General features: G+C 46.4%; 1 protein-coding gene across 1 annotated transcript; it reads right to left on the bottom strand.

Annotated features, from left to right (window-relative positions):
* Positions 1-13: 13 nt before the first annotated feature.
* LOC140907961 (uncharacterized) lies at positions 14-27939 on the bottom strand (the record flags this gene model as incomplete). The annotated part of the gene is made up of 8 exons (XM_073335048.1): positions 27861-27939; positions 24991-25109; positions 23106-23208; positions 21782-21855; positions 20721-20820; positions 15972-16030; positions 6460-6532; positions 14-1027 (listed from the first exon to the last, which is right to left on the bottom strand). Coding segments are annotated over exons 2-8 (1527 nt in total), but the record flags the coding sequence as incomplete, so codon positions are not given.

Here is a 27939-nt window from a genome sequence, read left to right as displayed (position 1 = left end):
TCTCATCCCTTCCCTCTTGTTCGTCTATTGCCCCATCTTCTGCCTTTTCCATTTCTTTCTCATCTTCCACCTTTTTATCCTTCTGTGTTTTTTTCCTTCTGGTCTTTTCTTCACTTTCTTTGTTCTTCTCTCCTTCCCTTTTCTCCCTCTTGTTTTTTGCTTCCTTTATCTTTTCTTCCCTCTTTTCCTGCCTTTTCTCTTTCTGGTTCTTTCCTGCCTTCACTTCCTTATTTGCTTTGACATTCTTTTTCTCTCCCTCTATGTCTTTACCTTCCCTTTTCTCCTCATCCTCTGCTGCTCTTGCTGGCCGTTGTGCAGGCTTCTCTTCTCCCTCTGCCCTTTCTCTCTCTTCCATTCTGTTCTTTCCTCTTTCTGTCTGTATTTCATCCTCCCCTGTATTGGCCCTGTTCTCCACCTCCCCTGCTGCCTCACTCCCTCGCTTTTCCTTTTCCCTTCGATCACCAGCGCCCCCATCCAATCCCTCTGCATCATCCTCACTCTTCATCTGCTTGGACTCCTTTGCTCTTTCCAACCTAGGGTGATCCTCTTGCCTTCCCATCTCTTTTAGCCCTTCGGCCTTTCCATAGATGGCTTCAGTGATGCCCTTCTCCCTCTTGGCTTTACTGGGCTCTGAACCATCTCTCTTCTCCTCATCCTTTCCCTCCCCATAAGCACTTTCCTTCTTAGGTTTCTCTTTCTTACTCATACCCCCTTGACTTTCCTTTAGTTCATGTTTCCCCTGCTCTATGATCTCTTTCTTCCTCCGCTCAGTTTCCTTCTGGTCCCTGCTCCCTCTCTCCGTTTCCTCTTCCCTTTTTCTTTTCCTGTCTTTGACTCGTTTCTCCCCTCTTTGCCCCTCAGGGATGAATGAACCTGACTCCCTCTCAGTATTTTTCTCCCCCTCTTCCCCTTTTGTTCTGCCTTTGGCTATAATGTCCACTTCCTCAGCTGAACCATCCAGCTCTCCAGAGAAGGCCGCGTTCTCATCACCAACCCCATTGGTTTCTGTTCCATGGTGTCTTGGAACCTTACCAACAAAAAAAGGGGGGGGGGGTAAAATTAGCAGACCGAAGCCTAGATTTTGTCAGTGCATCTTCACGGGCATGCTCTGGTACCCACACACATGGCAGGTGCTTCTCAGTCTAACCACAGATAACCAGGCGCATGCACTGGTGGCTCAGGGAAGTTTTATATAAAGATCAGGTTCAAAGAGGCCAGGTGACAAAAGCACACAGGGTAGCACTGCCAAGCCTTAGGGCTCTGTACTGGGACCAGACCTATTCAACATATTTATAAATGATCTGGGAAAAGGGGTAAACAGGAAGGTGATACAAAACTACTCAAGATAGTTAAGCCCCAGGCAGACTGCAAAGAGCTATAAAAGGGTCTCTCAAAACTGGGTGACTGGGCAACAAAATGACAGATGAAATTCAATGTTGATAAATACAAAGTAATGCACATTGGGAAACATAATCCCAACTATACATATAAAATGATGGGGTCTAAATTAGCTGTTACCACTCCAGAGAGAGATCGTGGCGTCATTGTGGATAATTCTCTGAAAACATCCATTCAGTGTGCAGCAGCAGTCAAAAAAGCAAACAGAATGTTGGGAACCATTAAGAAAGGGATAGATCATAACAGAGAAAATATCCTATTGCCTCGATATAAATCCATGATACACCCACTTCTTGAATACTGCGTACAGATGTGGTCACCCCATCTCAAAAGAGATATATTGGAATTGGAAAAGGTTCAGAAAAGGGCAACAAAAATGATTAGGGGTATGGAATGGCTTCAGTATGAGGAGAGATTAATACGATTGAGACTTTTCATCTTGGCTAAGGGGGGATATGATAGAGTTCTGTAAAATCATGACTGATGTGGAGAAAGTAAATAAGGAAGTGTTGTTTACTCCTTCTCATAACACAAGATCTAGGGGTCACCAAATGAACCATTAATGGGCAGCAGGTTTAAAACAAACAAAAGGAAGTATTTCTTCACACAACGCACAGTCAACCTGTGAAACTCTTTGCCAGAGGATGTTGAGAAGGCCAAGACTATAACATGGTTCAAAAAAGAACTAGATAAATTCATGGAGGATAGGTCCATCAATGGCTATTAGCCAGGATGGGCAGGGATGGTGTCCCTAGACTCTGTTTGCCAGAAGCTAAGGAAGAGAGAAAGGGGATGGATCACTTGACGATTCCCTGTTCTGTTCATTCCCTCTGGGGCACCTGGCATTGGCCACTGTCAGAAGACAGGATACTGGGCTAGATGGACCTTTGGTTTGACCCAGTAGGGACGTTCCTATGTTCTTGTGAGGGACCACTGCAAGATTCTGTAAAATGGGAGGGTTTGGGGAGGTTGCAGTTAGGTTCCTAGGCAATTAGACTGCACTGACGCATAAGAATTAAGAAAGATTGAGGCAGTATTGACGTGGTTTGTTAATATAAATGATTATGGTTAATTATGGACATCCAGAATGTCACAGATGGAACGGGGGCAGGCACTGACCTTATGGTAATTGGGGTACCAAAACAAATATGGATATACATCCCTGACATCTGCATAATGTGGGGTATAAGACACCACCACGTATTTCCATTTTCTCAGAATCTCTTTGGCTCTGCACTGGGTGTCAACTGATTTGTGGCCTTCTTAGGTTCTCCACTCACTAATTCTTCATCCCTGAATTCTTCTAATCTTTTAGAGCATAAGTACAAAATGCATCTATTAGCCTGGCCCTAATGGGTGCATGGGCTGTCTATTTGGATAGGTTTAAGCTGTTTAATGATTATGGGTATTACAATTATTCCTTTTCTTTGTAAGGTTACAGTGGAATCTACACTATCTACTGCCAGTCACTTCAATCCCAGAGAGACAGAGACAAGTTTCTAAGGGAAACTTGTGTGGAGCCCGTTTTGGGAAAGAACCTGTGACTAATTATTCAGAATAAATAATGTCAGTGTGGCAAATCAGTTGTGTCATTATTTGCAAGGACCACAGAGGCATATAGCTTGTCAGGCAGGGAAAAAAGGGAGGAGATGTTGCATTACACATGAAGAATAGATACTTGTTTTGAGGTCCATAAACAGGTGAGAGGCAGAGCAGATGAAAATCGCTGGGCGAAGCCAAAAAGGGGGAAAACACCAAACATGATGTCATAGTAGACCACCAAGTCAGGAAGAAGGATGGTCTAGATAATACTTAGTCCTACCATGAGTGCAGGAGACTGGACTAGACAACTTCTCGAGGTCCCCTCCAGTCCTATGATTCTGAGGCCTTTCTAGAACAAACAGAAATATCCAAGACACAAGACCTGTTAGTAACGGGGGACTTCAAAGACACAGAGATCTGTGGGAATATAATATGGCAAAACACAAAATGTCCCGTAAGTTCTTGGAAGGTACTGAGGACAACTTTTTGTTTTGGAAAGTGGAAGAAGCAACCAGGGGGCAACCATTTTAGAATGGATTCGACTAAGAGGGAGGAACGGGTTGTAATTCTGAAGGTTAAAGGCAATTTAGGTGACAGTGCTCATGAAATGATAAATTTCATGCTTCTTAGGGAAGGAAGAACTGAGAGGAGCGTTATAAGGACAACGGATTTCAAAAAAGCAGACTTAAACAAACTCAAATAACTAGTAACCGCCTGGGTAGAAAATGTAAGGGAAAAAGTAGTTCAGGAAAGCTGGCAGTTTCCCATAGACAATAGTAAAGGTGCAACAGCAAACTATTCTGCTGCGAAAGAAAGAAAGGAAAAATAGTAAGAGGCCCATGTGGCTTCATCAGGAACTCTTTAATGACCTGCAAAATCTAAAAGGAATCCTACAAAAAGTGGACACCTGGACAAATTGCTAAGGAGGAGTACAAAAGAATAGCACAAGCATATAGGCTGAGGCACACAATGAGTTTCACAGAGCAAGGGATGTAAAAGGCAAGAAGAAGAGGTTCTTTAAACACATTAGGAGCAAGAGAAAGATGAAGGGAAGTGTAGGTCCCTCTACTTAGCAGGGAGGGAGAGCTAATAATGGATGACATCAAGAAGGCTGAGGTGTTTAATGCCTATTTTGCATCAGTCTTTGCTAAAAAGGCAAATTGTGACCAAATACTTAACACAATTAATATTAAGAAGGGGGAAGGAATGCAAGCCAAAATAGGGAAAGAACAGGTTAAAAATATTTAAATAGATGTATTCAAGTCAGCCGGTCCTGATGAAATGCACCCTAAGGTACTTAAGGAACTAGCTGAAACAATTTCAGAACCATTAGCAATTATCTTCGAGAACTTATGTAGGACAGGGGTCTGGAGAAGGGCAAACCTAGTACCCGTCTTTCAAAAGGGGCATAAAGAGAATCTGGGGTATTATAGACCAGTCAGCCTAACTTTAATGCCCAGAAAGACACTGGAATAAGTAACTAAACAATCAATTTATAGGCACCTAGAAGATAGTAGGGAGATAAGTAATAGCCAACATGGATTTATCAAGAACGAATCATGCCAAACTCACCTAATTTCCTTTTTAGTTAGGGTTACTGGTCTAGTGGATGGGGAGAATCTGTAGACATGATATAGCTTGATTTTTAGTAAGGCCTTTGACACAGTCTCACGAGACAGTCTCAATCAAAATATGGAAATGTGGTCTAGATGAAATTACTACAAAGTGAGCATACAACTGGTTGAAAGACCGTACTCAAAGCATAGTTATCAATGGTTCACTGTCAAACTGGGGGAGTGTGTCCGGTGGAGTCCTGCAGGGGTCAGTCCTAGGTCTGGTATTGTTCAATATATTTATTAATGACTTGGATAATGGCATGGAGAGCGTGCTTATAAAATTTGTTGATGACACAAAACTGGGAGGGGTTGCAAGCACTTTGGAGGATAAGATCAGGATTCAAAACAACCTTGACAAATTGGAGAATCGGTCTGAAATCAACAAGATGAAATAATAAAGACAAGTGCAAAGTACTGCACTTCAAAAGGAAAAATCAAACGCACAACTACAAAATAGGGAATAACTGGCTAGGTGGTGGTACTCCTGAACAGGATTTAGGAGTTGTAGTGGCTCACAAACTGGATAGGAGTTAATAATGTGATGCAATGGTATTAACAGGAGTGTCATATGTCAAGACATGGGTGGTCATTGTCCCACTATACTCGGCATTGGTGAGGCCCCAGCTGGAGTACTGTGCCCAGTTCTGGGTGCCACATTTTGAGAATGATATGGAAAAACTGGAGAGAGTCCACAGGACAGCAACAAAAATGATAAAAAGGTTTAGAAAAATCTGACCAATGAGAAAAGCTGAATAAAACTGGGCATGTTTAGGCTTGAGAAAAGAAGATGAAGGGGGCACCTGATAACAGTCTTCAAATACGTTAAGGGCTGTTAAAAGGAGGATGGGGATCAATTGTTCTCCATGACCACAGCAGATAGAACAAGAAGTTAACAGGCTTAATCTGCAGCAAGGGCGGTTTAGGTTAGATATTAGGAAAAACTTTTGAACTATAAAGGGAGTTAAGCTCTGGACTAGGTTTCCAAGGGCGGCTGTGGAATCCCCATCACTGGAGGTTTGTAAGAACAAGTTGGACAAACACCCGTCAGCGATGGTCTATTTATAGTTGGTTCTGCCTCAGCACAGGGGGCCAGACTAGATGACCTCTGGAAGTCCTTTCCAACCCTACATTTCCATGATTCCATGTAACTGACTTGCTCATTGTGGGTGTCACAGCAGAATGGCCTGGGGGTCCCAGGCACAGGGGTGGCATGAAAAATGAGACAGAGATGCTTGTGGGAGAAATGGATGAATGGGGCAGGCAGGGTGGCATCAGTGGCAGATGAAGTGGTTAGAAACTAAGCTAGGTAAGCAGAAAGGGATGGGATTACATTTGGCCTTGGCGATGAGGGCGAGAAGTTGTGCGATGCACAGAAGGAAGTCAGTGGAGAGGCTGAGAAAGGGGACAGGGCACGGGTCACTTGCTGGTTTGAAATAGAGTGACTGGCAGATTCTCTGTAACAAAGTCTTTAAACCAAGAATTGAGGGTGTCAGTAACTCAGCCAGAGGTTATAGGCCTATGACAGGAGCGGGCAGGTGAGGTTCTGTGGTCTGCGATGTGCAGGAGGTCAGACTAGATGGTCCCTTCAAGTCCTTGAATCTATGGTGAGAGTCAAAGGGGACTGTACCAATATAAGGCTCGCTCCGGAGCTAAGGTAGATCAGCACAGCTTCACCGATAACGGTAGAGCTACATGGATTTATACCAGCTGAAAGTCCGGCCCATTTTTTCCAATCCATCAAGACTTGCTGGATAGGCCATAACTGCCTTATAACGAGTTCACCTTCCAGGAACACATAACTCTTAGAAACTGAAGTGCCCAGGCATCTCCTCTCACAACCGTTTAAACACTGAATCATTTACAGAGGCTACAGCAGCTCCAGGTACTTCAAGATGCTTCTTACCAGGTCTCTGTCGTCGGTCACCAGGAGTTTCCCTTCAGGGCCAGTTCTCACTTTCTTCGGGGCGTGCTCTGATCTAGAACGAACAGCACCTTTTATTACTTATCAATGTGCACTACAAGGATCAGCGCCAGATCCTGCCTAGCTCTCCTCAGACAACCACCACATTCCCTTTAAACACACCAGCCTGTGTGATGACCGGCCCTATTTAGCTGGGCCTTTGAACATGCTCCCAGACAGCGCGGGAGTCCTCTGTTTGGGGAGCGCCAACAGCAACCTAGAAGTGGGGAGGCTCATCAGCGCCTGAACCATGGCCCCGCCACCGCTCCATCTCTTCCTGCCCCCTCCAAGACCCCACTCGCTCAGCTCTGCCTCTTCCTCGGGTTGCCAACCCTCCAGGCTTGTCCTGGAGTCTCCAGGAATTGAAGGTTAATCTTCAGTTAAAGATTATGTCAGGTGATGAAACCTCCAGGAATACGTCCAACCCAAAATGGCAACCCTATCTCTTCCCCCGAGGCCCACCCTGCTTCTCTCTGCCCCCTTCCCGGAACGGGGGTGCAGGGGCGGAATGTGGTGCCATGGCCCCATCACTTTTTCCTGCCTTAGGCGAGCAACTGGGGGGGAGGGGGCAGAGAGGAACAAGCGGAGGGTGGGGAAGCGGCGGGGCAGGGGTGGGGCAGAGTGAGGGCATGGCCTCGGGGAAGAGGCCGAGTGGGGGTGAGGCAGGGCACAGGCGGGGCCACGATCTGGGTACCAGCTGCCCTCCCCTTCCATGGAGCCTTGCTTCTGGTGCTTCAAAGGGGGTGACGGGCAACCTATCTGATGACTGGGATCGGTGAGCAGAGCCCATCAAAGCAATGGAGACTCCGCCCCCGCCAGGTGAGGGAGGAGCCACAGAACCCAGACAGCAACTGAGTGCGGAGGACAAAAACATGAACCAAAGGGACAGGGGTACAGGTCACAGGATGAAAACAAGGGATTCAGGTGGTGACACTGAGCAGAGAATCCCAGACAGTGCCCACAGCTCCGAGAAGGAGTCACTGGACGCTGCCCGAGGGAACTCTGCCCGGGGACCAGAGACTAGAAAGAGGCCCCACAGTCAGAGAATCTCCCATCTAGCATCGTCCTGAACTGCCTCACGGCCACCTCGGCCAGGGCTAGGAAGAAGTTGGTGAAATGGTCTCAGGGCTGCGTGGGGCCATGAGCAGGGAGTGGGTAGAGGAACGGGTGTGGGGAGAAGTGCAGCGAGAACCTCAGTAAGAGGTTCTGCAAGCTGGTGCAAAGCAGACAGGGTCCGCTTGGAGACTACAGCCCTCTGGTTTCTCCACTCAACAACAACACAAGCTTCCCCACTGCAGCCCAGCACTCTTCTTCCACCCTGATGCTACAGGCTCACTGAGAAAGACATACAGGTGGCTTCGTCCACACAGGGACCATCCTGGGCCTTCCCAGCCATTTCAACGAGGCTATCGCACTGCGACAAAGTGGACCAGCGAGACGTGGAATCAAGCTGCGGGTGCAGGGGCGGCTGTGGCTGGGACCAAGCACTGGTCACCTGGATTAGAGATGTCTGAAGAACACCGATTCCTCCCCCACACTTCTAATAGGAGTTGAAATGACAGGGTATGAATCTTAAACCCAAGACTCAGGTAAAATCCTCCTATCTCTGTAGCCAGCTGAGGTTGCAAGACAGCCCTGATGCAAATTGAGAGCAAGGGCAAGACAATGCCCTCAATGAAAATTAACATGCTCCTCCAAATGCTACAAAACCTGCAGCGTATAAACCTTTCAGTGCTCCCCTCCCTGGGCTGGCCCTCTTCACCCTCCTGCTCCCCCGGATGAGAAGCTTCCTGGCTGTTGCAGTCCGGACTGTCGGCTGCCGTCTCAAGGACTCTGAAACAAAGAGTCGGCGCGGCCAATTTGAATCTCAATCAGGATGTGTTATAAACTGATCCCTTGCCAAAGCAACAAGCGGAGGGCTAACCCCTTTTCAACGCAACAAGAGACTATATGCCACAATCTCACAGCTTCACACTGCAGCTTCAGCACTAGTGCAGACCCACTACCTGTGTCTCTGTTTTTAAAGGGCTGGACAAAAACTGCATACCTGCACTGTTGAATCTCACCTTATGAGAATGGATTTGCTTACGGCAGCTACAGAGGGAAGTGGGGGTGGGACAGACTGATGTGTGCAATTAGAAAAGAGAAATATAATTTACTTGTATTATGGCATTGGCTAGAAACCCAGCTGAGACCGGGGCCCTGCAGTGCTCGGTACTGTATTCACACTAGTAAGAGGCAGTCCCTGCCCTAAGAGCTCACAGTCTAAATAGACAAAGGGCTGGCGAGAAAACAGGCACAGAGAGGGGAAGTGACTTGCCCAAGGTCACTCAGAAAATCAGTGGCAGACCCAGGAACAGAGTCCAGTTCTCCTGAGTCCCAGTCCAGTGCTCATCTATTAGATCACCATGGCATGAGAGATGGAGGGTGTAGACACAGAGAGAAAGAGGAGATGAGACAGACGCTCGAGACAGTGCAGGAAAGATGCATCGTTATCCATAACACAAAAGAAAGGAGTGAAGCCAGAAAAGATAAAGAGGTGTAACAGAAGCAAGAGAGATTAAGTGTAATCACTGTCAAGTTGATTGACAATATGTTGTAATTAAATACAGCAGCTAATAAAGCTTGCACTGCTGGCTTATTCCTGAAACCGCTGGGGGTGAGTTTGTGGGAGCTGGGGAGCAGTTATTTTTCATTCTGGCTTGCAGGCTGGTGATTTTTTAAAGCCGTGCTTATTACATTAGAGGCAGGTAAATAGACTCAAATGCTTTCCTAAGACTGCTTTTCCCTAGAGCCTATCGCTGCACTTGCCCCAAGGATGCAGAGTGATCACAGATGGGAAGGGAGATGGGCCCATTGGAATCTCTGGAGACTGAAGGACCAGATTAAACCAGCGAGGGGCTGCAGCAGGAGTCTGCTGATCCAACTCGCTGGGGCGTATCAACAGCGAGGCTCCCAGCAATGGGATAGACCCAAGGGCCGTAAACTCAGGACCCAGCTCAGCCCCGAAACTCTGATCCAGCCGCTCAAAACAAGAGAACCTGATGGTGTAGGACACAGGGCCTGTGACAGGAAACAGACTTATCCAGGCCCACAGGTCTGGGCAGCTGGCCAAGCAGCAACAGATCAACATTCTTTTGGTGTGCACAGAATGACACCAGATCAGCTCCTCCGAAACTTGACGGGGCCATCGCACTGCCATCTGGCCTTCTAACCAGTGTGGCTTTCCAGGGGAGTGAACCATGCAACGCCCGTTAATTTCAATGGAAGTCGTGTAGATGAATCCCCTGCTCGGCTTTGATTTACCCACCTGGGGCGGGAGTGGGGATACTTTACAGCAACGAGTGCTTCCGAAGGTTCATTGCTGCAACTGGTATTGGAAGCACGTTAGAAGTGGAGGGAACAGGGTTAACATAGAGCTGGCCGCTCTTAAGATTTGTTAGGACTAATCATAGAATATCAGGGTTGGAAAGGATCTCAGGAGGTCATCTAGTCCAACCCCCTGCTCAAAGCAGGACCGATCCCCGACTAAATCATCCCAGCCAGGGCTTTGTCAAGCCTGACCTTAAAAATATCTAAGGAAGGAGATTCCACCACCTCCCTAGGTAATGCATTCCAGTGTTTCACCACCCTCATAGTGAAAAATTTTTTCCTAATATCCAACCTAAATCTCCCCCACTGCAGCTTGAGACCATTACTCCTCGTTCTGTCATCTGCTACCACTGAGAACAGTCTAGAGCCATCCTCTTTGGAACCCCTTTTCAGGTAGTTGAAAGCAGCTATCAAATCCCTTCTCTTCCATAGACTAAACATCCCCAGTTCCCTCAGCCTCTCCTCATAACTCATGTGTTCCAGTCCCCTAATCATTTTTGTTGCCCTCCGCTGGACTCTTTCCAATTTTTCCACATCCTTCTTGCAGTGTGGGGCCCAAAACTGGACACAGTACTCCAGATGAGGCCTCACCAATGTTGAATAGAGGGGAACAATCACGTCCCTCGATCTGCTGGCAATGCCCCTACTTATACATCCCAAAATGCCATTGGCCTTCTTGGCAACAAGGGCTCACTGTTGACTCATATCCAGCTTCTCGTCCACTGTAACCCCTAGGTCCTTTTCTGCAGAACTGCTGCCGAGCCATTCGGTCCCTAGTCTGTAGTCTAATATTAGATCAGATACATTAGTCACTAGAGTTAACTACCGTTCCTGCAAAAAAAGGGAGTCACTCCCAAATGGGCAGGGGGGAAAGAAGATGTGATATAGCTTTAAGGAGTAAGCATGCCATATTCCTGGCCTGCAGGTGTCACTGGGGAGCTACCATCCGGACAATGGGTCTTTAACCCACATGACTGCCTACAGCAACTCTCGATGGGATCTCACTACAAATATATACCCAGCATGCCCCAGGGCTGATCTCGTTCTAACCTTGCCCTAAAGGCAAGCAACCGGTCTGTAATTAAGTTACAAACCCAAAAGCAAGCAACGTCTGCCTGCCTCACTAACTCCAGTATGCCAAGAAGCACTGTGGATCTCAATGCAGTCTTCTTAAAGTCCGCTCTCCATCCAGAAAATCATCGGCAGGGCTTCACCGTATGAGAAAAGGAATCGGCAGAGAAACAATAAAGTGTCTTCATTCAAATTCCTTATCATTGCAGTTTCACAGAATCCCCGCTGCCAACAGGGCCTGCTGCATGCAGGGGAGAAGATTTCAAGAGTGATAACTGATTTGCAGGGGGCACATTAAGAGGTCTGGTTTTTGGAATGTCCCAAGCTCCTGCCCTCTGGAAATCAGCCTCTTTAAGGTGTCAGGCTGGGCACCAAGTAATTAAATACTAGTCACTTTGGAAAGAGCCAAAGGTTCTTGCATGAGGTTAACTTGCAGCACGTGCCACACTGAAATGTCAGAGAGCAGACAACCGTCCCCTGCTGCTTAAGGCTTGATGCAATTTTATCCCCAGTATTGAAAGAGATGCAAGCACAACTTCAGTTGCAATTATCCTTCAGCAATTATTTAGCTTCTCTTAGGACACAGGATAAGAGCTTATAACTGTGCTTAGCGGAGCTGTTTCCCTTTGGATTGGTTCCCCTCTGCTTATTTGATACAGTGACTGCCACTTCTCTCTCTGACATCAATTCCCAGAGCACATGCAGGTCAAATACAGATTAGTGGGATCTGTTAAATCTGAACTCTCACCAGGGAGGGCAGGGAGAAAGCTTTACAAACATCCACACTGAATATTAGCAGCCTTTGCAGCAACCACAAACAAATTAAGTAGGGTCACAAGCGGAGATACCCCGGGCCAGAATTCCAGTCTCGGAACAAACTGCTTTCCAAAGCGAGGAAGTTGGATGCAAGGGGGTTGGGTGCAAGGGGGTTGTGAAGTGTTGCCAGGTTACCTGATGCCACCAAAATTTTGGAAAAACAAATACAGAAGCAGCTCTGAAAATAGATCAGTTTCACTCAAGGGGTTTCAATTACAGCTGGCTATTCAAAGGGACAAAGCCAGTGTTGCTGGACATTACTCACGCTGGCATAATCGTGTGCTGCGGGAGAACAGAAAATGCTCGGTCTTTAACAAAAGCCCCATTGGCCTGGATGTTTTCTGCCTGGAACAAGGGATTTTAGGCGTCTTGCTAAAAGATATGCTCTAATTGGTCATATGCATTATTGGGCTCACTGGCATCACATAAGCAGGTATAATTGAGTTAGTCATGAGTTACTGGGTTCAATATTGTCCCATAACAAAGAAGGAGAACGCCACCCCCTACAGGAGTCACCGGGTGAGGCTCTATTGCCTGTGTTATACAAGAGGGTCAAATTAGATGATCATAACAAAATCCATCAGTGACACGCTTGATTCTCTCAAGCAAAGGAAGCAAGGCGGTCACGTGTCTGCTATCTCCGTATATTGACTAATGCTTAGAGGCCGCAAGCGAAGTTCCAATTGGTGCATGTTAACATTGACACCCAAGGCAATAGGTCTATCCAGTTTGGTTCGGGATTTCACTCTGCCTGCGTGCTGGGCTTGGAGAGGATAACAGCAAAGAACTTGTCGAACTGGTCCTGGCAACTCCAAGGTCTAGCTCGTATAGACAAGCTAGAGGCGGGGAGGATGACAACACATTGGTAACTGCTCTCTTTCTCCTCCAGAAACGCAGCAGGGAGTGTGAGCTGAAGAGCCCAGAACACGGGCTTAGGGCTTAATTTTCTATTTAACAGCTGTTCACGGCATGGGGTACGTTATTCGGAGGCACTGGGAGTCACCCAGGCTTTGTCTACACTGGCAACTGAACGACAAAACTTTTGTCTTTCAGAGGTGTTTCCCCCCCCAAGACAAAAGTTTTGCCTCGACAAGTGCCAGTGTGAACAGCTCGTTGTTGGCAGGAGCGCTCTCAAACGCCGCTCCTTGGGGGTGGAAGTTTTTTGTCAACAGGAGCGGCGACAAACAGCGGCTAGACGGCATGACGTTTAGCAGCACAGCTGTGGCAACACAGGTGTGTCGCTGAAAGCTGCGTAGTGTAGACAAAAAGAAAAGGAGTACTTGTGGCACCTTAGAGACTAACCAATTTATTTGAGCATGAGCTTTCGTGAGCTACAGCTCACTTCATCAGATGTATGCCGTGGAAACTGCAGCAGACTTTATATATACACAGAGAATATGAAAAAATACCTCCTCCCACCCCATTGTCCAGCTGGTAATAGCTTATCTAAAGTGATCATCAGGTGGGCCACAAAGGTGGGCCACACTGACATCCTTCAGTGACGTCTGTGCTTCCAGAGACGGGCTTTAAGTGTCCCCTTAAAGCTCCCAGCTAATAATGTCTGATGTGGTCAGTGCTGAAAAGGATCTAAGGGTCACAGTGGACGAGAAGCTGGATATGAGTCACAGCAGTGTGCCCTTGTTGCCAAGAAGGCTAACGGCATTTTGGGCTGTATAAGTAGGAGCATAGCCAGCAGATCAAGGGGCGTGATCATTCCCCTCTATTCAGCATTGGTGAGGCCTTATCTGGAGTGCTGTGTCCAGTTTTGGGCCCCACACTACAAGAAGGATGTGGAGAAATTGGAGAGAGTCCAGCGAAGGGCAAGAAAAATTATTAGGGGGCTGGAGCACATGAGTTATGAGGAGAGGCTGAGGGAACTGGGGATGTTTAGTCTATGGAAGAGAAGAATGAGGGGGGATTTGATAGCTGCTTTCAACTACCTAAAGGGGGGTTCAAAGGGGATGGATCTAGACTGTTCTCAGTGGTAGCAGATGACAGAACAAGGAACAATGGTCTCAAGTTGCAGTGAGGGAGGTTCAGGTTGGATATTAGGAAAAACTTTTTCACTAGGAGGGTGGTGAAACACTGGAATGCGTTACCTAGGGAGGTGGTGGAATCTCCTTCCTTTGAGGTTTTTCAGGTCAGGCTTGACAAAGCCCTGGCTGGGATGATTCAGTTGGGGATTGGTCCTGCTTTGAGCAGGGGGTTGGACTAGATGACCTCCTGAGGTCCCTTCCAACCCTGGTATTCTATAATTCATTGCGCATCATTTCCCTCCCCTCTCCCACCCTCCGGCCTCTCCCCACACCACAGACAGAACAGAGACAAATACTTGTAGTAAGTAAAACCTAGGATTAATACTCAGAAGAGGAATGGGCTGGTGGTTAAGGAAATGGATTGCGATTCTCAAGAGAGCTGGGTTCAAACTCTTGCTCTGTGACTGACTTCCTGTGTGATCTTAGGGAAGTCACTCTGCTCTCATTTCTCCATATGTAAAAAGAGGATAATTCTTCCTTGCCGTGTCTGTTTAGACTATAAGCTCTTTGGGACAGGGACTGTCTCTTCTTAAATGTACATGCAGTGCCAAGCACAGCAGAGCCCCAATTTCAGTTGGAACCTATCGGCCCTGGGGTAATATAAATAAATTATTCACAATTGACTTTCCCTCAGCACCACCACTGGGTTCGGAGTTCCCTGCTCCCTTATGGGCTTCAGCGTATTCTGCAGATCAAGACAGGGGAAACGCATTGGACTTTTTCCCAAGAGTTACACAATTTCAGCTAAACTCATTAAGCAAGTAACTGACATACTCCGTAAAATATGTCAAATTCCTAAAATCTGATTAAGTCTAAAGGGAGCTGGGGTCTGTGTAAATCAACACGTGAGCGGCTGAGAGTTGACTCATTACCCAACCTCCTCTTAAAATAAGAGCACGCTGGGGTAGAGAAAATCATTTTGACTCCCCTGCAAACATTTAGGGGTTTAACTCCCCCTCCACCAGCTCTCTCATTCCCAGCAAGAGGCATTGGAGAAGTCACTGACCCTAAAATGAGGGGAGTGAAAATTAGCCAAGTTCACATTAACTCCTTCCTTTCAGATCACAGTGCAACCTCAATACGTAGCAATGTATAGAAAATACAAACCTATTGGACTTCAGATGCGTATTGTCTTATCTTAGTGTTTTCTATAAAGCCCATCACTGTAATTACTAAGTACGTGTAATCAATCAACAGTCCCCTTCAATATTTACTCCTCGCTGCTCTGAAGCAAAGGATTAAGGGCTTGATCAAATGCCCACTGAAATCAAGTGGATACTAAAGTGGGTGCTGGATCGGGTCCCAAGCTGGATGTAAAGATTACATTGAAAATTGATGTCTTAGCCCTGCTTTCCTAGGCAAAGGAGAGGTGATAATTTAGTAGCCAGGTCCTTGCTTTACTCAGAGTAATGCCACAGTGAGTGGTGAGAGTTTCTTATCATAGGGAGGAAAAAAATCAATTCAGTACAGTTGCAATTTGTATAAAAATTGCGGAGCAGCAAAGTTCCAACATTTCCCTGGTAAATCTGAGGCCACAAAGAATATGAAAAATCTCCCAGTGCAGAAAACATAGGAAAGGAAATAATACGCAGAGATTATGGAAAGCTTAAGTCTCATCAGAAGCTTGGGTAGGTGAAACCCAGGTTACAAACCAGAGTATTGTCAAAGGGTAAGTTTCTTTCAACGTTCCTCTAGGAATCAACACTTAGGTTTTGTCTACACTAGAGTCCTCCCCACCCACTCAAAATCTCCCATCATTGTTACCACTGGTGCAAGCTCTAGTAGCTAGTCGCATTTTTACCACCGTTTTATCCAGCGCTGCTCTGAGTGGTGGTTAAATCAGTGTTCGATCTACACCAGCATTTCCCTGCATACCACTGGAAGAAATCTTCAAGGAAAGTCAGGAGGATCTGAGCTCAGGTGGCTAGCCCGAGCCACTGCCATAACGACACACTGCTATTTTTAGCGAGCTAGCTCACCTTGAGCTAGCGTGAGTCTGACTACCCGGGCTGGGCGGTGCACTCCCAGCAGCCATGTAGACACATCTGTGGCAAACAGCTGCTCCGTGAGTTTAGCGTGTTTGCACATACGGCCTCTCCTGTCCACTTGCGCAATGGTCTATTCCCCACCCCTCCACATGCCGAACCATTCATTTCTCACCTGGGAGCGCTCGCTGGCCCTGAAGCTGGAGTTTTGGTTGGGATGGGCTCAGTCTCCACCTGAAAGAGATTTTATTACCTTGGGATCCAAGCAATGCACATTCTTTGAGCTGGAAAAGGAGACCATTAGCTACAATGTTCCCAGCACCAGAGATGCCACTCAGCTAAAGCCTGGGGCACAGAACCCAATATACTCCCCGCACCCTGTAGCCAAGTTTACCCATTTCAACTCTCAGGCAGGCCAACATTTTCAAGCAAAGGGACCTAAAAAGTTCACATTTAGGTGCCTACATAAATGACCTGATTTTCAAAAGGACAGAGGCACCTGCAGTGTGTGAGAGTTTCTGCCTGGAATGTAGATTATTTTGGCTAATACAGACTTTGGAAGTGTGCTGGATGCTTTCCAGAACAAATACATGGGGCCCTGCTCCAAAGAACTTACAATCCAATGTCAGAGGTGATGCAACGAGTCAGAGGGACAGACGATCAAGAATGAAATGAGCTACATTCCAGGGCTACAGAAATACGATAATGTAGCAACCGAGTTATGGTCCATGTATATCTTAAGACGTTCCATTAAGGGCAGGCAAACCCTTCTTGTAGGCAACAGAGATGAAGCGAGCTTCTAGGAGAGATCTGGATGAGAGCAGGGCGTTGGCCCGGGGAACAGGGATTGGGAGCCTGAGCCGTCGTTTTGGTGAGAGTTTGGAAACAGATTATGAAAAGGGATTGACGCGGTCAAAGCAGGAGCTAGGGAGGACAGAGGTAGAGGTGGAGGAAGATGCAAAAGGAGACAAATAGATACATAAACCAGGGCACGGCAGCCTAGGGCCTTGAATACAAAAACTTGATGATGCTCAGCTTGAATGTGGCCCTAAACGTTTATCCCCTGGGGGAAAATGAAGCTTTGTTGTATTTTCATATTCAACATTTCAATGAGAGAAACTGGTCTTTCGTTTGTCTCAAGCCGATTTCTGCACAATGTGCCATAGCAAAACAAACACCTCGGCACTGTCATGCAAGCAGTCCCGTTGACACACCACCTGCCAAAGGTGAAGTCTTTAATTACAAATTTCAACTCATCCATGTTTTTCTTTTAAGACTTGAACAGGCTGCCAAACTCAGATGTTTCTGAACATGGTTTTGCTTAGAAACAGCTCTGCTTATTGGCCATATTTTTAATTTCTGCCTATTAGTTAAGATACCTGTAGGCAAACAAGATCAGTCATTCCCTACAAACACACTGACTCTTGAATTCACACTCCTCAGTCTGTAATATCACAATCAGATGGTGGTAAATTCAGGAGGAATGAACAGCTGAGATCTCTGCTCTTTGGGGCAGGGACCGTCTTTTAGTCCTGTGTTTGTACAGCACCTAACACTATGGTGTCCTGATCCAGGACTGGGTACCCTAGGCATTATGGTCATACAGATATTTGCAACTGACACAGATATGCATCTGTCAAGGTTCCTTCCCCACTCTGAACTCTAGGGTACAGATGTGGGGACCTGCATGAAAACCCCCCTAAGCTTATTTTTACCTTCTTAGGTTAAAACTTCCCCAAGGTACAAACTATTTTACCTTTTGCCTCTGGACTTTTTTGCTGCCACCACCAAGCGTCTAACAAATATAACAGGGAAAGAGCCCACATGGAAACGTCTTTCCCCGCAAAATCCCCCCCAAGCCCTACACCCCCTTTCCTGGGGAAGGCTTGATAAAAATCCTCACCAATTTGCATAGGTGAACACAGACCCAAACCCTTGGATCTTAAGAACAAGGAAAAAGCAATCAGGTTCTTAAAAGAAGAATTTTAATTGAAGAAAAAGTTAAAAAATCACCTCTGTAAAATCAGGATGGTAAATACCTTACAGGGTAATCAGATTCAAAACACAGAGAATCCCTCTAGGCAAAACCTTAAGGTACAAAAAGACACAAAACCTTCCCTTTATATTTATGACAGCATCGATACAATAACGTTATCGGTGAATGTTCATAAGGGGAAAATGAACTACCATGCTTCAGAGACTGTAGCCCAGCTCCTGGTGCAAACAGGGAGTCAAACACATTGACTGAGGAGAGATCTTAGACATTTTGACGTACCGTGGCAATCCTGCAAACACCACAACCTGGGGTTGCACTGAGGAAGGGAAGGAAAAGCAACACCAGAAAGCTGACAGCGCCACATGTCTCTGAAGCAATGGGCTGCACCTCCGAGGCCCTGACGTGGGAAACACCACCATTATGAACCAGACTCCAGTCTTCTCCACACAAAGCCCTACTGACATCAACAGGACGCTGCATAGGCACAAGGCTCCCCCAGCACTGATCCAACTGCAGGATCAGAGCTGTAGCTGTCAGCTCCTCAGGGCAGGGGCCCCGTCCACTCTGTACAAGGTTGAATGTGCTGACGACAAGCAGCAATTAACGCAATTGTGAGTGTAGCTACTAACACTATCCGTATCCATTTTCATACCGCTAGGGGGAGAAAAACGGGGGGGGAAGGCAAAGGCTGGGTGACTTGGCAATTGGCACTGTATAGATCAAATTATCATAACATTGCATTAGCCTAGTACAGACACTCCCCGACTTACGCAATCATTCCGTTCCAGAACGCCTTGCGTAACTCGAGTTTCGCGTACGTCGGAAACGTATACCCAACCATTACGCAAAAAAACCCCAAAAACAAACCCCAAAAAAGCTCCTATTTCTAGCTTACGGAGCTTTTTCCGTAAATGCGAATTCGCCTAAGTCAGGTCTTGCGTAACCCAGGGAGTGTCTGGATTCTCCTGCTTAAAAATAGTGACCAAGGCCTGGGCTGCAGCAGAAGATTAGGTTGGTTAACTACGTTGGTCAGGGGTGTGAAAAACCCACCCCCCTGAACAGCATTGTTAAGCCGACCTCAGTCCCCATGTAGACAGAATTCCTCCGTCAACCTAGCTACGGCCTCCCGGGGAGGTGGCTTACCTAGGCTGATGGGAGAACCCCTCCCATCAGCGTAGGCACTATCTACGCTGCAGTAGCTGAACTGTGCCTCTGTAGCATGTTAAGGGTAGACAAGCCCCAAGTGATCACGCTTTCAGATGAACACACTGTGTCCACTGGACACAGAGACTCAGGAAACCTTTATCCGATTGGCTTCGGAACCACACCCCGAACCAGATGCAGCTCCGTTTATCTCACCACGCACAGCTCATCCTCTTGCAAGCACAGGGCACATTTACAACGCGCGAGGTACCCCAGTTTGGAATGCGGCTAGGGTCTTGGAGGGCACTCCAATGCAGCAGGAAAAGTTTCGTGGCACAAGCGGTCAGGATCCTAGGTTTAGCTATTAGTTGCAAGATGGCACGTCCAGCAGCACGGCTCTTCTTATCACTACCCGCTCTGGGACGCAGTGCAAACTCTCAGGCACATCACAGACGACTGCCCAATCTATGCTCATCCTGGAGGTGTCGCAGCCGTTCAAATGGCTCCCCCGCCCCGGACTGGATCAGAGACCTTAAGATCCACCTGCGGTCATGTTGCTTTCACCGTTCCGCTACTGCCATGCGAAAGAAGAGGATCACTGCCACTGTTCCCTCTAAGCTGTGCGCGCGCACCCAGATCCTAAACCCCGCGCACACGGCGAAACACCACGGGCACAAAAATTTGCACAGAAGAAATTTTTTGCCCACGCGGCCTGTCAAAAATGAGAGGGAACATTGATCACTACGCTGGGGCCATGGGGCAGTACTAGCAGAAGGTAGTGTGTGTTAGTGATGGGAATATAGCATTCAGGCCTGCCTGAGACAGAATTGTGGGGTTTGTTTGCCCATTTGACTTTTGATATTCTTACATCCTTACGAACATGTCTGAACAAAGACACTGGGTGTTCCATCTGCCCACAGCCAGATAGGGCTTACAGCATAATGAGGAAAGATAAGGAATAGAGCTAACGTGTTGCTGGATATGGCTGCAGTTTGACATCTGAATGGACAACTCCTTTCCCAAGACAAGGTCAAGCAACCAGCTGGGAGGCACAAGAGGGATGGGGGAGAGGTATAAGAAACACTAAAAGCCAAAGAAAAGGTGGCCTTGGCCAGTACACAACCTCACTCCCTACCCCTCGCCTGGGATACAAAAGAGGTGGGACCGAAGCCCCCAGACTCAACACTCCAAACCAGAACATGACCATAAATTGTCAGGGATGGGAGCAGGGGCCTGCACGACAGGTATAATTAGGCCTGATACGGAGGAGGAGGTGGGGAAAAGGCTCTACTGGTGTACAGAGCTATAGCTCTGCTTGCTTGATTAGACACCCCATTGCCTGCCCTTTGGACTCTGACCTTCTGCTTTCTGTCTGCGCGACAAGAACCAGGAGACGGCGAGGGGAAGCCCTCCCAGAGTGCTCTCCTCTCTAGCATCTAATGTCACTTCCTATATTTTCCATGCAGGTCTCCCTCCAAGTACGGACCAGGCTCAGCTTAACCCTGCCAAGCATCTATGATCTGCCAAGATCCCAGCATGGGTGATACAACTCCATACACTTCATTAACATACTCATTCCGCTGTGTATTGTGGACTTACTGTATATTTATATCAATGTACACACATCATGTCCTCCAGCGGATGCCAGCTTTGCACTGGGAATGTCACTCTTCTCCCCTGAATCTCATACTGCCGATTTCCCTAGAGCAGCACTTAGAATCAGAGAAATGTAGGGCAGGAAGAGATGTCAAGAGGCGTGGGGTTCCCAAAGTCTTTGAGACATACCTGTCTGTGCTTGGTCTTCTCCTCTTCTGGAACTTTGTACTTTTCTTCCAGTTTTTGGCTGGAGGCTTCATTCTCAGCAGCCTCTTCTTGCTTTAGAGAGCTTCTTAGCAAAAAGAGAGACAGAATGACGGGAAAGCAGGTTTTACCAGCAGGCCATTTTGCATTTGAATAAATGAAGAAGAGAAATTGAAAGAGACATTTTTATTCTCCTAGGCAACTCCCCAACTATCTGTCATCTTCTCTGCTGATCCACCAGATTAAAGGTTAGGACCCTCTGGAGCTGTGCTAGCATCCACCTCCCATCGCTAACCTGCAGATTCATTAGTAGAACAACCTCGCCTATAAGCCAAACAAAGAGACATTTTCTGAATCTGGCAGCGCTTGATAAACTGAGCTGATCGCTCCTTGACACAACCAATGAGAGGGAAAAAGCTGGTGTCATCCCCAATGCTAGAGGGCTCAAATCCAGCGGAGATCACAAATAGAAATGAACTAGTTTCCATCCTAGCCCCTTGTGGAAAAGTAATTCACATCTCGGAATCCACCGTAAAATTCAGCCCAACTTGTAGCCTTCTGCTCAAGAGAAAGCAAGGAAAAAACTGCAGGGTTGGAGAATGCTAGAGGTTCCAGTGGTTCTCAAGCTTCATTGCACTGCAACCCCCTTCTGACAACAAAACTTACTATATGACCACAAGAGGGGGGACCGAAGCCTGAGCCCACCTGCTCCGGGCAGGGAGAAGGGCAAAGCCAAAGCCCGAGCCCCAAAGCCGAAGCCCTTGAGCGTCAGCTTCAGTCCCGGGCCCCAGCAAGTCTAACACCAGACCTGGTGACCCCAATAAAATGGGGTCGCAACCCACTTTGGGGTCTCGACCCACAGTTTGAGAACTGCTGGGTTAGACCTTGGGCATTGGAACTGCAGCGGGTGGAGAGGATATGACAAGGGCAAGAACTGATGAGCATTGAGGCCGCTTCAGAGCAAATCTAGCATTCCATTGGTCTAAGAGCTCCATCTCCTGCCCTCAGAGGAGGTCAGGACAAGTTAATTAAAAGAAAAAAGTTACCTGCTTATGACGTTTTCTTGCAACGGCTTCTCCTTGGATCTCGGCGGCCTCGTCTTCTCTTTTAACGCAGGGGGCTACATGTTGGAAAAAAAGAGCATGAAAACAACTTGGTACAACACCCAGTTTAGAAGGGCAAAATGTGTCCAGAGCTAAACATTGCCCCTGTCCCACAAGGAGATGCTGTGAAGAGGCAGAACAGAATGGCATTATTCTCCATCCAGACTACACAAGGTGTTCCAGCTCTTTAGCTCATCAAGGAGAAGGGTAAGGGGTGACACGTTCACAGTCTATACGGATCTACATGGCGAACAGAAATGTGGTAACAGAGGGTTTCTTCAATCTGGCAGACAAAGGTAAAACAAGTTCCATTGTCCAGAAGTTGAAGCTAGACAAATTCGTACTAGAAATAAGTACTTAAAAATGTGTGCCTTAACCACTGGAACAACGTACCAAGGACTGTGGTGGATTCTCCCTCACTGGCAATTTTTTAATCAAGATTCGTCATGGCTCTAAACGATCTGCTCGCATTCAAACAGGAATTAATTCGGGGAAGTCCTACAACCCGTGCTGTACAGGAGGTCAGACCGGCTGATCACTGAGCTCCCTTCTGCCCTTACAATTTATGAATTTGCACCAGGAGGCCACAACAGGCTGAGCAGAGGGTAACGCTCGCATGCTGAGGATCTCAAAGCCCTCTACAGAAAGCAATGCAACGCCTCAGCGCCGCTGGGTTTAAGGTGTATCCACATTTTACAGAGTGGGAAACTGACCCACCAATAGGTTAGGGCCCATTTTTCAGAAGCGTTGGGCATCCAAAACTCTCAGTGAAGTCCACGGGAGCTGACACCAAAGTCCCCATAACCCTCACACAGTCACACTGCTGGCGTCAGAGTCAGATCCTATCTCCAAGTCTCCCTGTGCTAACCAATAAGCCGCACTCCCTCCCACAGCTGGGAGGGTGAGTTTTTGGAGTCCACTGTTTAATGCTCCCTACCCTGTTCTAAGTCGGGGAAAAAACAAACAGAACAAAGGTAACTATCTGGACTCCCCACCCACACAGTGCCCCTGTGAGGCACGGCAGTTCTGTTACCCCCATATGACAGATGGGGAACTGAGGCACAGAGAGACTAAGTGACTTGCTTTAGTCTAACGGCAACAAATATAGTTTGGGAGAAATCACCTCTCTTATAAAGATGACTAAACAAAGAGCAGAAGGCGCAGCACAGCTGAGAAGCTGTAAGCGGTCACGAGCTCGGGCTGCCCATTTCTCGCATAAAAACAAAACACGCATCAGTTCTTGCTTGAAAGGCCAGTTCCCTCCTACCTGGTCCTTTCGCTGAGCTTCCTCCCACTGGCTGTTCAGAGCGTCTGCTCTTGGTTTCTTCTCTTGTTCTTGTCCCTTCTGCTCAGAGACGTTCTTCCTTTTCCTTAGGAAAGGAAGACAAATCCTCCATGTGATGGGGAAGGGACAAATCAAAGTAGTCAGTTAGGTTTCTTGTGGTTAATGTGACCAGCTAGCTTCCTAACAAAGACCATACGCACCTTTGCCCCACATTATTATCCTTCCTAAGTTGTAGTGAGCTAAATACCCTCCCAGAAAATGAAATGACCCTATTTATTGCAATCAATGTGGATGGCTGCTAAACTCACCTGGGGCTATTTTCTACAGCACACTGAAGATGACAATTGTTAGGAATATCAAGTTCAACCTCACAGCATTACGTGTAATAGTAAAAACTGAAATAAAACCATGATGTTCTTTTCCAAGCTATGCTAAGCTACAGGCTCAATGCGTTTGCACAGCCTACGGTCAGGAGTCCAGCCCTAGAGTGCATTTCCTCCTTCTCCTCCCGTTGACTTCACTGTGCCTTTGGATCAGGCCCCACTCCTGGTAAACGCAGAAGCATTTCAAGAGAGGGTAGTACCTCGGAGGTCACAACCCTTGAAGGAATTTATTTCAACAGTTCTGGCATGAATTCTATCTTCTTGGAAAGCAGAAGTGAAACTCAGACATGCCAGCCAGGCCAACACAGCCAGAATGCAAGAAAACAGTAAATAACTGGAGCGCCTCTGAGCCATTTTAGCAACACGCCTTGGGTAAAAGTTTGATATCCATCTTGAATGGCTCCATTACCATAATAGCTGAATCCCTCACAATCTTTAATCCTCACAAAACCCCTGGGATTCTGGAGGGAATATTATCCCTGAAGCACCTGGCATTGGCCACTGTCAGAAGACATGATACTGGGCTGGAGGGACCATTGGTTTGATCCAGTATGGCCGTTCTTATGTTCTATTTTAACAGATGGATTACTGACACACATACCTGCTAAAAACTGCAGGCTAGCCAGATGGGCATGGGTGGTGGGACAGGCTAGTACCTGAGTATGTACCTAGGGTCTCGGATGGCATTATAGTTGGGGCGGCTAGTCCCGCCCGCCACCCACACCACATTGCTATTTTTAGCACACTAGGTTGATCAAAGCTAGCACACCTATGTCGCGCTGAGCTGGAAATTTTAGCTGCAGCTGCAATGAAGACATACCCTAAGTGACTTCCCCAAGGTCACACGAAGAGTCTGTGTCATGGCAGGAAATGGAGTCTTCTGAATCCCAGGCTGCTCCTGGAACCACCAGACCATCCTTCCATGCTGGTGACCCTCTCAACCTTCTACACTATTTGTTGCTGGACAGACCCTTACATACTACATATTGTTGATAACAGCAGAGACACTTCACTGGCTGGTAAGATGTTAGCAGCCTTATCCATGTTACCTATATGAAGTTCAGGGTTTCTCTCATGCTAGTAGAGCCTTTCAAATGGCCAGAAAATGCTTTTTCCAGGCAACACCTGTATGTGAGGAACAGTGCGTGATCACAGCATTAAGGACCACCGCACAGATGCGCAAAGAGGTAGCGTCAAGGTGGCACATTCGACGTTAATTTTTTCACATTTCCTACTTTTTGAGCATTTATATTCTTAAGCAGAAGGTGACAGTAGCACGAGCTAGGGTATTCTATACTAGTGACGCTGGAAATCACAGACCTACTATTAATAACAGTTAAATGAACATATGACACCATCAAAAAGGTCGAGAGGGCCAATGAGATGTTGGACAGCTGATGTCCATAGCTCTAATACCATCAATTCGATGCACACATTTTTCACGAAGTTACAGTGTATTTTTGCTGTCGCTGGAAACCACCTACTTGTTACTGTCATTCTTAGTCTTCACTGATGAAGATGCTGTCTGGTCAGTTTTGTGATGGCTCCCAATGGCCCTCTCCTCTGCCAAATCTTCGTTATCCATCATGGTGCAAATTCACATCTGCAAAGAAAAGAGCTGCACGAACCAAATGTATAAAGCAGAAGCACTGCTGTTAAGAAGAAGAGCTGGCTGGCTGCATAAAGGTTGCAAAGGCAACGCCCAGGTGAACTTGCATCACTGCATCTTTAAGTCAGGTACCATGCATGGGACACAAGCTCAGTATTTAATTCAACAAGGAACACGGTGAAGCATCGCAAACAAAATGCATTTTTATCCTCAAATACCAGACCAAGCAATAAAAGAAAAACTCTGTGCACATCTAGAATATCAAGCAGCAACACACAGCGTGGGTTTCTACAGAACAAAGCCTGAAAGTCAAACAGGACTGTTAATGTTTTTTCTTATCCGGCTATAAAATTAGTGGATACAGAGAACAGATTATACATGCTACTGGTATTTTAATTATTGATTGTTTTCATTATAGTAGCCCACAGAAGCCTGCCCCAGGTCTGGGGCCTTATTGTGCCAGGCACTGAGTTTGCAATCTATATAGGCAAGACAAAGAAAGAGAGGTGGGGGAAACTGAGGCATAGAAAGGTGTAGTGACTTGCCCAAAGTCACACTGCAGAGCAGTGGTGGAGATGGGAATAGAACCTGGATCTTCCAGCTTCATGCTCTATCCACTAGACTATGAAACCTCCAGTGCTTCACGAAATTTCATTAGACTAGATCGTTCCAATGGGCTTGAATAAAAGCATTGTCCCATGGACTGACACACGGGGTTTATAATAAAGACACCTTGGAATTCTATACTACTGGCCATCAGAGGATCTTGAAGTACTTTCTAGTGTTAATGAACTGAGCTTCACAACACTGCAGGAAGGGAGGCACCAATAACTACTACCTGCTTTTTAGATAAGGGAATTGAGGCACAAAGAGGTTAACCCCAAATTCTCAAACCTGGCATCCAGTCCCGGGGGCCTAACGTTAGACATCTGAGGCCAGCTTTTCGTAAGAGCTTTTCTGCATGTTGTGTGCTGAGCACTTTTGCAAATCTGGCTCTTATTCAGGTGACTAGTTGGGAACTCAGCTGATCTGGCCCTTACACATACCTAAGGCCCTTTGTTTTCCATTTTTATTTTACTTACTTTTCAGTGTTTATTACTACAACAACAAAAACCAGGTAAAAATAAGTGGAAAAAAAACTATTAATAATTTGTCTGGATAAATATTGGGGTTTATTCTGGTGGATGGAAGGACAGGGCGGAAAAGTATTTAATAGATTGAATTCCATTCATCAAAGCATTAATGTGGTTTGCTGCAGAACTAAGAACTCAAAACACAACACCACCTCTGAGTTTAAGAAAACAGTACATCTCTAATCCCTAAATAAAACTTTGCATTTGAATAAACAGTTTACTGTCTAGACTTAGAACTATTAGCCAATAAATATTTACATTTAATAATTGGGCCACACCATTTGCAGAGCATACACTCAATTTCACCCTTTTCTCCTATTTTTTAAAACTTTCAAACACTTCCTTGCGTTCTGAAACATATTCTGACACCGATTTTTGTTTTCTTTCCATTTTAGTGTGTCAGATCTTTAAACTGTTATCTGCTAACAGCTTGAAATGTGTTTGTGGAGGGCATGAGATTCATCAGTATGTTCCAATGCGCACACGCTTCAGAGCTTGGTGCCTGTTTATTCTGTGTATCTTCCACTAATACATAGCCTTACTTCAACAGGCAATTTTGCATCTACACAGGCTAATGTATTGTATTTTCCTAATAAAACAAGTTATTTTTTGTATATTCAAATGACACAAAAGTAGGGTGAAAATCAGAAAAAAATGAGTGATACTTTCTGTAAAACTCAGGATTTCTTTTTTTTTTTTTTTTTGTAAAAATCAATTTAAACTGAAAACGAAGGGGCTTACACATACCCTACCTTCAGCTCACAGCTCTTAGTGACATCTGAGCACCTCCAGCTTCCACTGAAAATCAGGCCTTCAGGGCCACATCCTCAAAGGTATTTATTCCCTTCTGTAACTCCCATTGAAACAAGGGGTAAATAATTCTGAGGCTCCTGACCTTAGACTCTAAAGTAAAGTACTAAAAAATGGAGGCAACTAAAATTATAGGCTCCTTTGAAAGTGTGCTCAAATTCACAAAGGAAATCTACACAGAACTGGGAATAAAATCTAGATTCCTCTCCTCCCCCAACTTCTAGTTCTGCCCCTTAACAAAATCACCTTTCACACCTAAGCAGGAATGTAGCAGGTTGCAGAGAGGGGCACAGTGGGCATTCAGGACTGATTATGCTTTTATTGTATTACTAACCCCAGGTGCAGAATTAGCAGCAAGTTCATTACAGCACTTTATCAATTACTGGACAACCAGGAAGTGAGTGAACACCAGACAGGGGCAGAAAAATAAAACAACGCACACTGAGAAAACAGACCCCTCTAGAGGGAAAGAGAGAGTTTGACAAACTCCATCTGCCCATAAAGCCCTAAGAACTTTAGGCAGAACAGGACTGGAAAAAATCAAGTCCATACTGGATGCAAATAATGCAACCAAAGTGTGAATGGAATGACATTGGGTCACTTTCTTTCTCTGAAGGAAGTTAGCCCCTTTCCTACAGAAACTTGGCTCTTTCATCTCAAGAAACAAATGGGAGGGAAAATGAGGGGCTTGCAAATTTTTGGAGGCAATAAGACAATTCTTTCTGTTAAAAGCCTCATGCTTTGCAAGCCCTTTCATTACAGGATCTTAAATGCTACTGGATATTTGCTGGTGGTAGCTCACCTGGTTGGAGTAACACCCGGCTAAATAACATTGGTTAAGAAGAGATTCCCTCATGAATAGCTTCCTTGCTTTCCTCTCT

The sequence above is a fragment of the Lepidochelys kempii genome, chromosome 2 (assembly GCF_965140265.1).
Source record: "Lepidochelys kempii isolate rLepKem1 chromosome 2, rLepKem1.hap2, whole genome shotgun sequence".
Taxonomy (NCBI): domain Eukaryota; kingdom Metazoa; phylum Chordata; order Testudines; family Cheloniidae; genus Lepidochelys; species Lepidochelys kempii.
The sequence above is the reverse complement of the archived record's forward strand: the minus strand, read 5'-3'. Positions and strand labels throughout refer to the sequence as shown.